At 34.2% G+C, this 16479-nt stretch overlaps 1 protein-coding gene across 3 annotated transcripts in view; it reads left to right on the top strand.

The window, feature by feature from the left end:
• The window catches only part of mef2ab (myocyte enhancer factor 2ab), a 32946-nt gene that overhangs the window by 1762 nt on the left and 14705 nt on the right, over positions 1-16479 (top strand). For all 3 annotated transcript variants that reach the window (XM_051113837.1, XM_051113838.1, XM_051113836.1), the window contains exons 2-3: positions 10315-10498; positions 15331-15534. In XM_051113837.1, the coding sequence (XP_050969794.1) occupies positions 10445-10498; positions 15331-15534 (258 nt within the window). In that variant the 5' untranslated portion in view covers positions 10315-10444. The remainder of the gene's footprint in view (positions 1-10314; positions 10499-15330; positions 15535-16479) is intronic.

The raw sequence follows: 16479 nt of genomic DNA, 5'->3' as shown, positions 1-16479 counted from the left end.
CTCAGAATTTACAGCCTAGTTTGACTTTTACACTAACGCATGTTGTTTACATATAATAAACGGTTTGTCTAACCTGACAAATGCATGCATTTAAGTAATAATTTCATACCATTTCAGATGTGTTTTTGAATTGTCTACTTCAGAAGAATTCAGTGCATGCTCACATGGGATCAGATTCAACAACAGAGCCATAAACCTCTGGCTGCCTTCTGCCTGACCGCCGCTCCACATGTTTAAAACTAAATAAATTGAACGTCTTTCAGAAATTATACTCGATAAATACAGAAATCAAATATAATTGTCTCCAAATATTAGCTCCCCAGTCTGGCTTCCTGCAGCCCCGTGAAGTTTGCTTTTGTGAAGTGTAAATAGAAACGTCTGCGCTTTGCCAAATCAAACTGTACATTAGATTTGAGGAAGGAGCATGAGTGTGCTTTATTAGACTGACTGTTAAGATTCAGTGATCGCGGCCAAACCTGAGGGCTTGAGGGTTGGCGCTGTGCCTCTGGGATTGGACTGCCAGCTACTCTCGCTGTCTGGCAGTGCTTAAAATACAGTATAATACAGCATACAATTCTGTTGTGAGCCACATGGCATGTTGTTATTGTGCTGAATTACATCTAGCAAAGGTTTAGAACTATAGGGAACAATCTGCACACTATTTGTAGTAATATCTTCTAATACAGTGATGTAAGAAGTAATTATTTTAAGAACCCTATGGTGAAAATCAAGTTTTTAACATTGTTTACATGGTGTTTTTAATATGCTTAAAGACAAACCATGTGCAAATGCATCAGTAAATAACATTGCTGAGCATTTTCTCCTTAAAACGGACAGTCTCAGAAATGTGGATGTCAGCTTTGTCAGTTAAGTTACTTGTCTGACGAGAGAGCGATACATAAAGTGGATACACTGACTTATCGACAAGCCTGTATAATTCACTCTTCCGCTTTGGATTCATTTTCAGGTTTAACTGTATATAGCTGAATTAAATAAAAATATTGCCACTTGCCTTTGTGTAGCGTTTGCTACACTGAGTGAAAATGGAGCGGTAGTCAGAGCTGGTGTGACTGAGTGGAGGCGGGGCTAATTTGCATATTAATGATTCTGTGTATACTAAATGAGATAAGGGTGTAGAGTTATATTCTAATAATTAGGCAAGAAGAAATAATTTTCATTAACCATGTAAATATGTAATTTTCAAATATGTGATTACCAAAGATAAGTTAAAAGGTCTTTGCATACTGAATCCGAAGTTTTCAAATGCGTTTTTTTCCTATTCCTTAAAATTCATCACACATAGAACATCAAGGTGTCAAAACACTTCTCAAAATGCTTGCTACAAATGTGAAAATGAGAAAAAAAATCCACATTTTTTATGACGTGTGAAAGTTTCGGAGGCAGTCTGTAAACCTGAATGAGACAACATGAGGTTGTATTTATATTTTAACATGCAAAAATTTCAGACTCATTGTGCAAGTATCTTAAAGGGGTCATCGGATGCAAACTTCACTTTTACATGTTGTTTGAACATTAATGTGTGTTGGCGGTGTATGTACAAATCTACCCTATAATGATAAAAATCCATGCAGTGGTTTTTAATTAATCTGTGAAAATTATATCACTTTTTTCAAATTGAGCCTCTGATGCCTGTGTGGCGTCACACCGACAGAGGACGCTCCCATGATAGTTGATTTACATGACCGTGTTACTTCAGATCAGCTGTAACAGTCCGACCTCCATTGTTTCGATGAAGGAGCAGGGATGTAAGTTACACAAGAATATATCTGACTGAGCGATTGAGGTGTTGTGTTGTGTTACGTTTGTTTGTGAAGGGAACGCACCTCCCGATCTACATAAATGCTTCTATGTTTGTGCAAATCATTCGTGATCCAGCTTCACCTATAGCAGAAGTGAGTATGAGGGTTTTTTTTTTTTTTTTTTATGAATCTTTGCAATCACCTTTCCTAATACCGTGCTAGATAGCAAGTTTCGCGGCTAAACGTGGCTAAAGTAAACAATCTCTCAGAGCAGCCCATCACTCCAAAGAGAGAAGAGAGGGGCGGGGTGAGCAGAGCTCATTTGCATTTAAAGAAACAATCCCTCAGAATGGCATGATTTTTACAGGGCTGATTTTGGCAAGGTAAAAAGGGTGTTGTTTTACACAACCATTGAGAATTTTTAACCAAAGTACATTATAGACTTTTCGCTAAGACCCTAAAGAATCATATCAACTTATGGAAAATGGGCATCCGATGACCCCTTTAAAGTCAGTGTGAAGCAATATTAATTTCTAGTGTGTTCTGAGTTTGTCACACCACAAAAAATGTAATAACCACCCAGCCAAATTTGAATTTAAAAAAATGCCAAGTAAATAAAAGAAATGATCAAAATCTCAAATGTTGAGGGGCGTGCCCTCCGTTGGCGCTGAAAGCCACGCCCACTCGCGGTAAAGTTGACGTTTCTCTCAACTGTCAAATAAAGCCACAACCTGAATGGATGTTCCCTCCAGCTGCTCAGTTTAAATAAGGAGGCCGAGCTGTTTTGTAAATCATCGCGACCCAGTAATATGCATTTATGTGACGAATAGCTAGCTAGCAAACTGTAGTCTGTATTAACTAACGTTAATGAGAGTAACTTGCGATTGAGCGGGCGAACCACTAATGATAATACTGTATGACTTCAAATACATTTATATAATGTGTTTAGAAACAATTCTATGAAGTGCTTTTACGCTGACTTTAAGTGCTGTTGTGTCTTTTTACTTTCCATTCACTCTTTTGACCTTGTCAGTATGGAAGTTCGCACGAGGTTTCCTGATCTAATTGGAGTTGGCATAGTCTTCGTTTAATCCTGTTCCTCAAAGCAATCCTCTCTAGATCTGTTAAGGATCCTTGGTGTGTCATTTCACCCTGTAATAGTAGTATTGCGGTTCACACATTTCTGCTGTTTTATGGATCTGACAAGTAGGTTTCTGCAGAAAAAGGAGATCAGATTGTCTCTGTGAAGTAAACTGCATTGTGTGCCAGTGTTTTTATATTTTATGACGGAACTGTTTTTGTAAAAGTGGCTTTTTAAAAGGCTTGAATGTTTGTTTGTCTTTTGCTGTTGTAAAATGTTAGAGGTTTGTTAGGAATTCTTTCCATCCAGGGTGAATTTTCCATAATCTGGGCTTTGTCCATACTGCTAGTGTTTCAGATTTGGTTTTTGAATCTAATGTTTAGAAATGGCTGTGTGAAATCATATCAGTATGTGCAAACAGTGTAGTCAATATTTGGTATATCTACTCCAGTTGCTATTGCAATGACTTAAGACTTTCTTCTGGAACTACTCAGAGTTGCTGTCAGTGCGGAAAGAGTGCCCCTGCTCATGTTGTATGCATCCATGCATATGCTGTTTTGATTTGAATGCATACACCACAAAAGAGAAATGGTTTCAGGTCGTGACATTCCTGATTCTAACTAATTCAGAGTCAACATGAGATTAGCGTACATTAGTTCTCAGCGTGAGCTTTGTGATATCATGAAGAAGCACAGCAGGATGGAGTCTGTCAGTAGCTCTTACGTCTGGGACTCAGCAGGGATTCTTTGCTTGTGTGTGCTTAAGTTCTAACATAAATAGGAAGCGTTCTATTTGCTGAAAGGGCAGAATATTAACAACAGTGTAAAAACAATCTGGGGAGAAGATATTCTTGCAAAAACGCTTTTAGAACCTTTAAGGAATAGGTTTCTCAGGAAATTTGGCAGATAAAATGTATTTTTAGTTGTCAAAAATATACAAAATAATAGCTTTATTTAGCAAAGACATTAAATTGATTAAAACTGACAGTAAATACATTTATAAAATAGATTTCAGTTTCAAATAAATGTTGTTCCTTTGAAAAAAGACAATTTCTGCAAAATTATAAAGCAGGATGATCTCTTTAACTTTTGTAGATGAAGTGCACACATATTTTTTTTTCTAATTATTATTTTATTTTGCACTGTTGCAACTGTATGACTCAAAATTGTAACTATGTTGTGATTCACAATTGCAACAAAATTTTTCTCATAATTGTGACTTTATATCTCAATGTGAAATAATATTTTACATTTGTGAATTTAAAGTAAATACACTTTCAGTTTTCAGGGTTTTTTTTCCAAAAATATAAAAAATAATACTTTTATTCAGCAAAGACACATTAAATAGATTAAAAATGACAGTAAATACATTTATAAAAAAAAGATTTTAATTTCAAATAAATGCTGTTGTTTTGAATATTGTGACTCATAATTGTGAATTTTTTAAATCTCATAATTGCAAACAATTTTTTATCATAATCGTGACTTTATATCTCAATATGAAATAATATTTCACATTTGTGAATTTGAAGTAAATACACTTTCAGTTTTCAGGTTTTTTTTCCAAAATATAAAAATAATAAATTTTATTCAGCAAAGACACATTAAATTGATTAAAAGTAGCAATAAATACATTTATAAAAAACTCAATTTCAAATAAGTACTGTTCTTTTAAATGTTTTTTTCAATCAAATAATCCTGAAAAAAAAAGACAATTTCTACCAAAATCTAAAGCAGGATTTTTGTAGATATTTGTGTACACATATTTTTCTACTTCTTATTTAATTGCACCACTGCAACTGTATAACTCAGTGACTATATTGTTATTCATAATTGTAAATTCTTTTGGAACAATTTTTCTCATAATTGTGACTTTATATCTCAATGTGAAAATGTAATATTTATGTACAATTGTGAATTTAAAGTAAATACACTTAGTTTACAGGGTTTTTTTTTTTTTCATAAACTATAAAAAATAATACTTTTCAAAAAATCAATTTCAAATAAGTGCTGTTCTTTTAAATGTTTTTTAATCAAATAATCTTGTAAAAATTACAATTTCTGCAAAAATATAAAGCAGGATGATATTTTTAATTTTTGTAGATATTTATAGATAAAATTTTTTATATTACACAGTTGTAACTGTGTATCTCAAAAGATTCATAATTGCAAAATTGCAAAATCTTTAGCTCAGAATTGCAACTATTTTTCTTGTGATTGTGACTTTGTTGCTTGATATTAATTAATATTTTACAGTTGTGAATTTAACGTACATACACTTTTCAGTTGTTTTTTGCAAAAATATAAAAAAAAAAATTCTTTTAATCAGCAAAGACACATTAAAATGATTAAAAGTGACCATAAATACATGAAAAAATTCAGTTAAAAAAAATGCTGTTCTTTTGAATGTTTTTTTTTAATGAAAATGTTTTCAACATTATTAAAAAAAAAAATATATATATATGTATATATATATATATATATATATATATATATATTCTTGAGCTGCAAATCAGCATATTAGGTGTTGAAAATTCAGCTTTGCATCACAGGAATAAATTCCATTTAAAAATGTATAATAAAATAGAAAGGAGCTATTTTTAATTGTACTAATATTTCACAATATTATTATTTTGTACAGTATTTTTGATCAGCCTTGATGAGCACAAGAAACTTCTTTCTTTCAAAAACTGACCCGAAACCTTTCAATGTTGAAATTTAGTATAAAAGTCATTGTGTTTGACTCCAGTTGAGAAGTAAAAATAAACCAGTCCAGAACTCAAACAATTAAAACCTGATTACATTTTCAAAAACTTAAGAAACTGTCTGAATACATCTACAGAAATGAATGTTTCTGACAGTAATGACATAAAATAATCTAGTTAAATTACATCATAGTAGAAGTAACTGCTTATGCAGATCTTTTTAAATAGCAAAACCATGTATATATAATAAAATGTTCAACAACAAAGAAATAACACACATGAGGCCCCTGAAGCCAGATGTTTTGCAGAACATACTGTAGCTGTGTCAGCCTGCATTTATTATGGAAACAATCGCACAACCCTTAATTACTAGACGAGGCCTAGTAGGTTAGATGCAGTTGTCCTCATATATAAGACCACAGGGTATAATGCTGTGTCCATGTTTTGTGTAGTGAATTATTGTAAAAATGATTTATGTAAGGAGGCCAGACATTTACTCAGCTCCAGAGCACGACTATAATTGAGATTATGTCATGTCTGTGTGCTGTGTGACAATGCCAGTTGTGTATTCGACTGAATCGCAGTGGTCTGCTGGAAACATTCATCCGTTTTAGTCACTCATTATAAATGATGTTTATTTCTATCTGTGGAGCAGTGCATCTTTCAGGTCCTTTTAGTGCTGATGAATTAAACAGACTCTGTGAGAAGGGAACTTAAATTAGTGATGATTTGTAGAGATGATTAGTGAAGATGTGTCTCATTTGAGTCAGTTCATTTTAGTGATTCAGTAAAATTGATTCACAAAGCCTTTTGAAGTGAAGTACTGGTGATCTAAGTTATTAGGTTGATTAAGGGGAAACACTGCAGGCAAAAACAGGCATCCATCAAATTTGAGATTTTGGACTTGGACTTTGGTTTTGAATTGTTTTTTTTGTGAAGTGTGTTTCACCCCTTTGTCATCCAAGATGTTCATGTCTTTCTTTATTCAGTCGTAAAGAAGTTATGTTTTTTGAGGAAAACATTTTCAGCATTTTTCTCCATATAATGGACACTCATTTATTTGTGGTTTTAACTGTTATTATTATGATCTATGGATGATACTATGGAAGAGCAATGGTTAATTAAAAAAAAAAAAACTCAAACAGTCAGAATAATTAAATTTCACCATATAAAAATGAGGTTGCTTTTTTTTACAGATATTACTGATTTTGATAATGAATATAAATCTACATCCTAACTTAAGCTACTATCATATGTGTATTTCTAAGTGACAAATTAATATTACCAGGCCACACAAACCTGTTTCTTGGTTTGAAACAATATTTTTCTTAATAAAACATGCAGAACTAAGAAATTCTTTTTTTCTATTAAGATATATATAGGAAAAATGACTGGAAAAGTGTAAAGATTTTAAAAAACATGAAGTGTTTGTCATGTTCTGACCATAAATAATAGTTTAAAGCCACAGTTAACTGTTTGGTTTTTACAACTTTCACACTGTGGCAAAAATCTGCCTTTAAACTTGAAAGAAAAAAAAAATTGACATTTATTGTGCTAATTATCAATATCGACTGATATGAAAAAAAATTATCGTGATTTTTAATATTTGATTAGTAATATGCATTGCTACGAACTTCATTTAGACAACTTTAAAGGCTTTTTTTGCACCCTCAGATTCCAGATTTTCAAATAGTTGTATCTCGGCCAAATATTGCTCTATCCTAGAAATGGAAAGCTTTCAAATCATGTATTTTTTTCCAGTTTTGTGGTCAAGGGTCACATTTTCAGATGTACATAGAAACAGTATGAACTGAATGAACCGAACATGCTTGCTTTTTGCATTTCAGGAAAAGTGTTTTATAGCATAGATGCAAACCCTCTTTAACAAGAAAGTGTAACTATGCAAACGACATTAATGCAAATCCTGGACAGCAGATGAGTAACAGTGTGTTTCACTGCTGCTGTGACATTTACTCGTACATTTGCATGATGAATCTCTTAGCATTTGAATAGCACATCATTCCTACATGCATTCGCTTTCTTTTACACTAGGTAAATTATTAACAATAAAATGTTACAAGTATCATCTTGTGAAATAAAATGTAATTTGTACAAACGCGATGTATTTTTTAAAATACACTGACAAAAATTATAAACACAACACTTTTGTTTTTGCCCCCATTTTTCATGAGCTGAACTCAAAGGTCTAAGACTTTTTCTATATACACAAAAGGCCTATTTCTCTCCAGTATTGTACAAATCTGTCTAAATCTGTGTTAGTGAGCACTTCTCCTTTGCAGAGATAATCCGTCCACCTCACAGTTGTGGCATATTAAGATGCTGATTAGACAGCATGATTATTGCACAGGTGTGCCTTAGGCTGGCCACAATAAAAGGCTACTCTAAAATGTGCAGTTTTATCACACAGCACAATGCCACAGATGTCGCAAGTCCACCAGAGCTGTTGCTCGTGAATTGAATGTTCATTTCTCTACCATAAGCCGTCTCCAAAGGCAGAGAATTTGGCAGTACATCCAACCGGCCACACAACTGCAGACCATGTGTAACCACACCAGCCCAGGACCTCCACATCCAGTATCTTCACCTCTAAGATCGTCTGAGACCAGCCACCCGGAAAGCTGCTGCAACAATCGGTTTGCATAACCAAAACATTTCTCAGAAACTGTCTCAGGGAAGCTCATCTGCATGCTTGTCATCCTCATCGGGGTCTCAACCTGACTGCAGTTTGTCATCGTAACCGATTTGAGTGGGCAAATGCTCACATTCGATGGCATCTGGCACTTTGGAGAGGTGTTCTCTTCACGGATTAATCCCGGTTTTCACTGTACAGGGCAGACAGCGTGTATGGCGTCATGTGGGTGATCGGTTTGCTGATGTGAACATTGTGGATCGAGTGGCCCATAGTGGCGGTGGGGTTATGGTATGGGCAGGCATATGTTATAGACAACGAACACAGGTGCATTTTATTGATGGCATTTTGAATGCACAGAGATACCGTGACGAGATCCTGAAGCCCACTGTTGTGCCATTCATCCAGGACCATCACCTCATGTTTCAAGGATCTGTATACAATTCCTGGAAGCTGAAAACATCCCAGTTCTTGCATGGCCAGCATACTCACCGGACATGTCACATTGCCATTGAGCATGTTTGGGATGCTCTAGATCGGCGTATACAACAGCGCGTTCCAGTTCCTGCCAATATCCAGCAACTTCGCACAGCCATTGAAGAGGAGTGAACCAACATTCCACAGGCCGCAATCAACAATCTGATCAACTCTATGCGAAGGAGATGTGTTGCACTGCGTGAGGCAAATGGTGGTCACACCAGATATGGACTGGTTTTCAGACCCCACCGGACCCCCTCAATACAGTAAAACCACATTTTAGAGTGGCCTTTTATTGTGGCCAGCCTAAAGCACACCTGTGCAATAATCATGCTGTCTAATCAGCATCTTGATATGCCACATCTGTGAGCTGGATGGATGATCTCGACAAAGGAAAAGTGCTTACACTTACTAACACAGATTTAGACAGATTTGTGAACAATATTTGAGAGAAATAGGTCTTTTGTGTACATGGAAAAAGTCTTAGATCTTTGAGTTCAGCTCATGAAAAATGGGGGTAAAAACAAAAGTGTTGCGTTTATAATTTTGGTCAGTGTAGTTCATATTAATTCAAATTACATTTTAAAAAATCTTAGTAAATAATATGTTAGTATTCCTGTAGCTCAAACAATAGGACATGCATGCAATACCAAAGTCATTGGTTCGATTACCAAGGAATGCATAAATCGATTATAAAACAAATGTGTGCCTTAATTGCAGTTTATGATGCCTTTAATAGAAGTGTAAGTGCTAGAGAGATACAGAATGTAAATGTGAATGCACAGATAGAAAATAGTTAAAGTATTGCTAAAATGTACAGTGTTATTTTATTGCATTGGCTCCTTCTTCTTCCTTTTTTCACTTAGACAGAGTTGATAGATCATATGTAAGGCATCTCGTTGGTTGCCCTGGTAACTGTGGAGATGAGCGGGAAGGTGTGAAAGTGCAGAAATACGGGTGTTGTTCCTTTGTCTTCCATCAGATCTTAAGATCTGCTCCTTCACTGGGAACATCAGGAACTGCTTTAAAAAGCCCTTGTAGCCACTTTTTAGTTCCTTATGAGCTCCAGAAATAATTGGGGTATTTCTTGGGAGGTATGCTGAGTGAGGAGTAAATACAAGCAAAAGTAAGATCTTTGTGGAATTTATGTATTTTCTCTTTTGGATATATATTATACTGCTTTAGAAGGTAATGACAGCCTGTGATGTGATGATGGATGGTTCTCGTAAATCTGTTTTAGATGTATGTGGGATTGTGGTAGATTATGCACAGTAGTAGCTTTATAATGTGGGTTTAATTGGAAATAAGATGGATTCAATCCATGTTAATGAGAAATGCTGTTATAGTACGTGTGTAGTGATTTTTCCTGCCCCCATAATCCAGTGGGTTTAGCATTATACTGATGTTGTTTATACCAGCCAGCAAATCAGATTACATGAGAGATCTTGAAAATGGATGAGTTCAGAAATGTGTGTTTGATTATGCTGCAAGCGACACTGAAATGTTGCTTGCATTTTTTTTTAGTCTTCACTCACTTTTGTCTTTCCTCTGTGCTGTTTATTGTATTTATGGAAATTCTGTACATTTCCATAAAAGCTTTGTTTGTCATCTTGCCTAAAACATCTCCTTGCATCTTTTGCAGGTTCTGGTGTGGTGAAGAATGCAGAGAGGAGGTGTTTTCTTACGATGCAGTGAAACCAAAACATAATCTACCACAATCACTGGAGAGTAAAGAGATTTTGATTAGCAAAGAAAAACAAGGGGAAGTGACAATGGGGCGAAAGAAGATCCAGATTACCCGCATAATGGATGAGAGAAACAGACAGGTGAGAAGATGTCTGCTTCATTAATTAAAACTAAAAACTCTGTCGGGTGCTTTCCAAGTCTCCTACTAGATGTTAAATATAAATGTGCATGTAATTTCAGTTATTTGTGAATACACTGCAGTTCAAAAGTGTTTTTTTTTTAAAGAAATTAATACGTTTATTCAGCAAGGATGCATTAAATTGCTCAAAAGTGATAGTAAAAGCATTTATGTTACAAAAAAATTCTTGTGTGAGGTTTTCACAACATATTAGATGTTTTACAAACATATAAGAAGCACAGCTGTTTTTCAAATTATATCACAAGCAGCATATCAGGGTATTGATTTCTGAAGGATCATGTGACACTGAAGGAGTAATGATACTGCATCACAGGAATAAATAAGATTTTAAAAGATATTATAATGCAAAACATTTATTATAAATTGAAATAATAATATTTCACAATATTACTATTTTTATTGTATTTTTGATCAAAATATGCAGACTTGGCATCTTTATCTTTAAAAATCATTTTAAAATCATACTTTACGAACTGTGGTGTATATCTGCACATAAATCAGTCATCAGCTACATCGCTCTCTGGATTTCAGTATTAATGCTTGAAATCAAAAACTAGTTCTTATTCAGAGCTGGTTACATTTTTTTTTATAATTACATTAAAACAAATACGACCTATTATAATTATTATAAACTGCATTCTGTAAAAGAATTTGTCAAAAAAGACGGTTTAGAAGTGATTCAGTGACTCATTCAGTGATTTGGTTGGAGCGTTTCTTCAGTTAACCACAATTAATTTTGTTGTGCTTCCTTTAAAGGGTTTAAAATTGATACATCAGTTGCAAAATTAATTTTTACATGGTAAAAATATATATTGCATATACAGTTGTGGTCAAAAGTTTACGTACACCTTGCAGAATCTGCAAAATGTTAATTATTTTACCAATATAGGGGGGGATCATACAGAATGCATGTTATTTTTTATTTAGTACTAATATTTAATTTAGTATCAATATGATATTTTACATAAAGGACGTTGTTCGCACATAAGAAAATAATAGCTGAATTTTTAAAAATTACCCTGTTCAAAAGTTTACACACGCTTGACTCTTAATACTGTGTTGTTACCTGAATGCTCCTCAGCTGTTTTTTTTAGTTCAGTGATAGTTGTTCATGAGTCCCTTGTTTGTCCTGAACAGTTAAACTGCCCGCTGTTCTTCAGAAAAATCCTTCAGGTCCCACAAATTCTTTTGTTTTTTAGAATTTTTGTGTATTTGAACCCTTTCCAACAATGACTGTATGATTTTGAGATCCATCTTTTCACACTGAGCACAACTGAGGGACTCATATGCAACTATTACAGAAGGTTCAAATGCTCACAGATGCTTCAGATGGAAAAATGATGCATTAAGTGTAAACTTTTTAAAAAAAGAAAGAAGTGTACATTTTCTTATTTTGCCTAGATCATATTTCTTTTATTTAGTACTGCCCTTCAGAAGCTACAGAAGATACTCACATGCTTCCCAGAGGACATAATAAGTTACATTTACCCTGATCTTCAAATTCAAAAGTTTTCACCCCCTACCTCCTAATGCATCATGTTTCCATCTGAAGCATCAGTGAGTGTTTGAACCTTCTGTAATAGTTGCATATGAGTCCCTCAGTTGTCTTCAGTGTGAAAAGATGGATCTCAAAATCATACAGTCATTGTTGGAAAGGGTTCAAATACACAAAAATGCTGAAAAACAAAAGAATTTGTGGGACCTGAAGAATTTTTCTGAAGAACAGCGGTCAGTTTAACTGTTCAGGACAAACAAGGGACACATGAACAACTATCACTGAACTCAAAAAAACATCATTCAGGTAACAACACAGTATTGGGTATTCAGTATCCCCTCTAAGCTATCAGAGTACTTAAAATCTACAAGCATCTATAATCATTGGATACAGCCAGTTGCATCACCAAAAATGGTGACTTGTACCTGTTTAGAGGCTTTTCAAAGATTTCTTACAACTCAGCTTTGTAGACCACTGGAGCAGTGGGAATGTTCCACACCTTCATTCCTAACATACATTGATTTATATCTGTTCAAATGTTCGCTCAGGAGCGCCCCATGTCTCTGAAGCGTGTTTAATGAATGTACAGGTCAGACTCCGGGTCTGCCGTGGTGGGACCGGGCTGACCCTCCTCCATGCGCCTGCACACTGGAGCTCTTGTCTGGGTTCGTCAGCGGGCTGCAGTCCCTGTGGTGTGGTGACAGTAATTAAAGCAGTTCAGGGCTCCACATCTCTCATTAGGAGACTGGTCAGTCTGAGGGCTTGTACAGTGTCTCTCTCTGCCCCTGACGGCCATCACTCACAGCAAAACCACAGGGACCGACCTGAATTTACCCAGTCTGTACTGGGATCTAAATTTAAAATACCAAGCCGCACCACAAACCCTATCTAGTCTGGGCGCTCTTGTTCAGCAGAGTATTTTTGGTACTACACACAGTGTTTTTGATCAGGGATTTACACTGGGGGTTTTTAGTCAGTGACATACATCTAGAAATAGATTCCTGTGTACATGAATAATTCCTCTGTACTGTATGTTGGTAGTTTACTATATAGTATTAGTACAGTATTTTTTATAGAAAGCCTTGATGTATTTTAAGTGATGCCATGATGTAAGAATCCCAATGACTTCCTGTTAGCATTATCATTAGAAGAACCGTTTCTGAAATGTTTTTGAAATAAGTTTCTTATGCTCACCAAGGCTGCATTTATTTGATCAGAAATATAGTAAAAACAGTAATATTGTGAAATATTATTACAGTTTAAAATAACTGCTTTCTATTGGAATATTTTTTAAAATGTAATTTATTTCTGCGATGCAAAGCTGAGTTTTCAGCATCATTACTCCAGTCTTCAGTGTCACAGGATCCTTCAGAAATCATCCGAATATGCTGATTTGCTGTTAAATTTTCATTTATCAATGTTGAATCAACAGTTGTGTTGCCTAATATTTTTGTGGAAACTGATTTTTCAGGAGTAAAAATTTAAAAGAACAGTGTTTATTATGAAAAGAAATTATTTGTAGCACTATAAATGTCTTTATGGTCACTTTTGTGAATTTAATGCATCTTTGTTGAATAAAAGTATTAATTTCTTACAAAAATCTTACTGACCTCAAACTTTTAAATGGTACTTTATACTATAGTGCATCAGATGGTAATTGCATGGTATTTTATATATGCTGTGTGAGTATTATATGTATATACAGTAGTATGTTATATATATTGTATTATTATATATAAGTGTAAAAAATGAAGTATTACCATAATGCCATATCCAGAAAATAAAGTACTATGTTATTTTGGACATGTATCGTGATAGTTATGATACATGATATGATACATTGGAATACCATGTTTAAAAAATAAAAATAAAATAAGAACCATAGTATTTTCATAGGATAACATCAGTGTACATTGGTACTGCCACAGTTTTTTGTATAAGGCTTTGACAAAAAGTCATGGTCTTCTTGTGGTACCATGCCCTCAAAACATGGTAAAACCATGGTAATTTTGGTACTGTTTTCTTTCCATCCTTTAAAATAATAAATAAAATATCATGTTGTTGTTTTCATTTTTGACCCTGATTGGTCCATAATATATAATTCAAATAACTAGTAAATAACTTGTTTGATTGAATGAATCATTTTCTTATTATCCTAAAGCACTAATCTTTCCTCAGCCGCCTCTGCAAGAGTCTCTGGAATGCTGTGTTTGAACATTTCAAATGTGATTTTACACTGTGACATTGACAACAAACATCGAAAGAGTTTGTTCTCAGTGTTTCATGTAGTGCTGTAAGAATTTGGCCCTCAGCTGTGAAGTGGCAGCAAGCTTGAGATTCCTCAGGGAGGGTGATAATTGGCAGGAAACATGAGATGATCTGGCAACCCTGACAGCTGGGTCCCATCAGACAGTCGTGAAGAATGACTTCTTCTGATACTATTAATGAGCATGCACTCAGAAAAAAAACAAAAAACAAAAAACAAAAAAAAAACAAGACAGTACCATAGTCATTTTTGTTAGAGTACTTGGAGTTGTATTTAATTTAGTATATTTTGCCATTTAGAAAGTCAGATTCAAAACAATAAAAAAAGTCAAAATCACACAATACAGTAAAAGCATTAATATCTTAAAAGTATTGCGATTTGAAAAACACTGTTTTCTATAGGAATATATTTTAAAATGTAATTTATTTCTGTGATGCAAAGCTGAATTTTCAGCATCATCACTCCAGTCTTCAGTGTCACATGATCCTTCAGAAATCATTCTAATATGCTGATTTGCTGCTCGAAAACACTTCTGATTATTATCAACGGTGAAAACAGTTGTGCTTCTTAATATTTTTGTAAAAACTTTCTTGTAAATGTTTATTCTTTTCAGGATTAATTAATAGAATGTTTAAAGGAACATATTAAAATAGAAATATTTTGTAACATTATGAATGTTTTTAATGTCATTTTTGTTCAATTTAACATGTCTTTGTGGAATAAAAGTATTCATTTCTTTAAAAAAATATCTTACTAACCTAAACATTTTGAACAGTAGTGTAGAGATAGACATTTAGGTAAACAGAGAAAATATAAAATATTTGTTATTATATCCATAGTTACAGTGTTTTTCAGTCTAGCTTTTGGATTGGGCAAAACCAGTTATAACCAAAACCACATCAGTCAACAGTGAACAGATTTTGATCAAATTACTTAAACTCCTTAGTTGATGTCTGTGACCACAAACGTAACATTTCTAACCTTTTTAATATTTCCCCTGTCATTTTCCTAGGTGACGTTCACGAAGAGGAAGTTTGGTCTGATGAAGAAGGCGTACGAGCTCAGTGTTCTGTGTGACTGTGAAATAGCCTTGATTATCTTCAACAGCTCCAATAAGCTCTTCCAGTACGCCAGCACAGACATGGACAAGGTCTTGCTCAAGTACACAGAATACAACGAACCTCACGAGAGCAGAACCAACTCAGACATTGTAGAAGTAAGTCGCTACACAATTTCACAGACTAAAATCTCAGTCGCTATTTATTGCAGTATAATTACAATTACTAAACTAGCCAGTTTTAATGTGCTCCCATATATATCTAAAAATGCTTTGGTGATCACAGATATCTCTTATGACGTTTTAACAATAGTGATATTGATTCACTCTAAATCTTATGACCTATATTTGATTGAACAGGATCTCTCAGAACTGCCTTTAACGGATTACACTAATGCATGTAGTAGCAGTAGCATCTGGAGATGCAGGCTGCATTTATGTCGCTGTAATACAGTTAGCAAACAGTTGGGCCGCGTTTCAAGCATGCAGGATGGAGTAATTATAGATCACTGTCTTCAGTGAGGCATGTGCTCAAATTACATCTTTATTTTCACATGCATTTGCTCTATTTACAATTATCATGTGATGCTAGCCAAGGTTATTCTGTGCTTTTCCTTTTGCCATGTTATATAAGCAATTGTCGTCTGTGTTTACATTTATCCATGGATGCTTTCATTTAAAGCAACTCATACAGCACCTGTCAGAAGTATGGATTAGGGTTTGTAATGTTTTTGAAAGACGCCTATTATGCTCACAAAGACAAAATTGTTTTTTTATGGAAACCCATTTCTGCCATGGGTTAAAAATCATCATTATTCTGAGAAGAAAAGTCTGAACTGTAAAATATAAACTCACAGGAAGTCAGAAAGTTAGAATTGTGGTATAAAAAGACAGTTAGCTTATTATTTTTTATTCCACAGCAAAATAAAAAAAAAAAAAAAAAACAATGTGAGATGTAAACTCAGAATTCTAAAAAGAAAAGTCATAACTCTAAAATGTAAAAAGAATCGTGAAATGTAAACTCAGAATTTGTCGGGGAAAAAAAGTCAGAATTGCCAAATGTAAACTTGGAATTCTTAGAAAAAGCTCAGAATTTCGAAATAT

The sequence above is a fragment of the Labeo rohita genome, chromosome 7, assembly GCF_022985175.1.
Source record: "Labeo rohita strain BAU-BD-2019 chromosome 7, IGBB_LRoh.1.0, whole genome shotgun sequence".
Lineage (NCBI taxonomy): Eukaryota > Metazoa > Chordata > Actinopteri > Cypriniformes > Cyprinidae > Labeo > Labeo rohita.
Note: the sequence above shows the minus strand (reverse complement) of the source record. Positions and strands in the feature narration are given on the sequence as shown.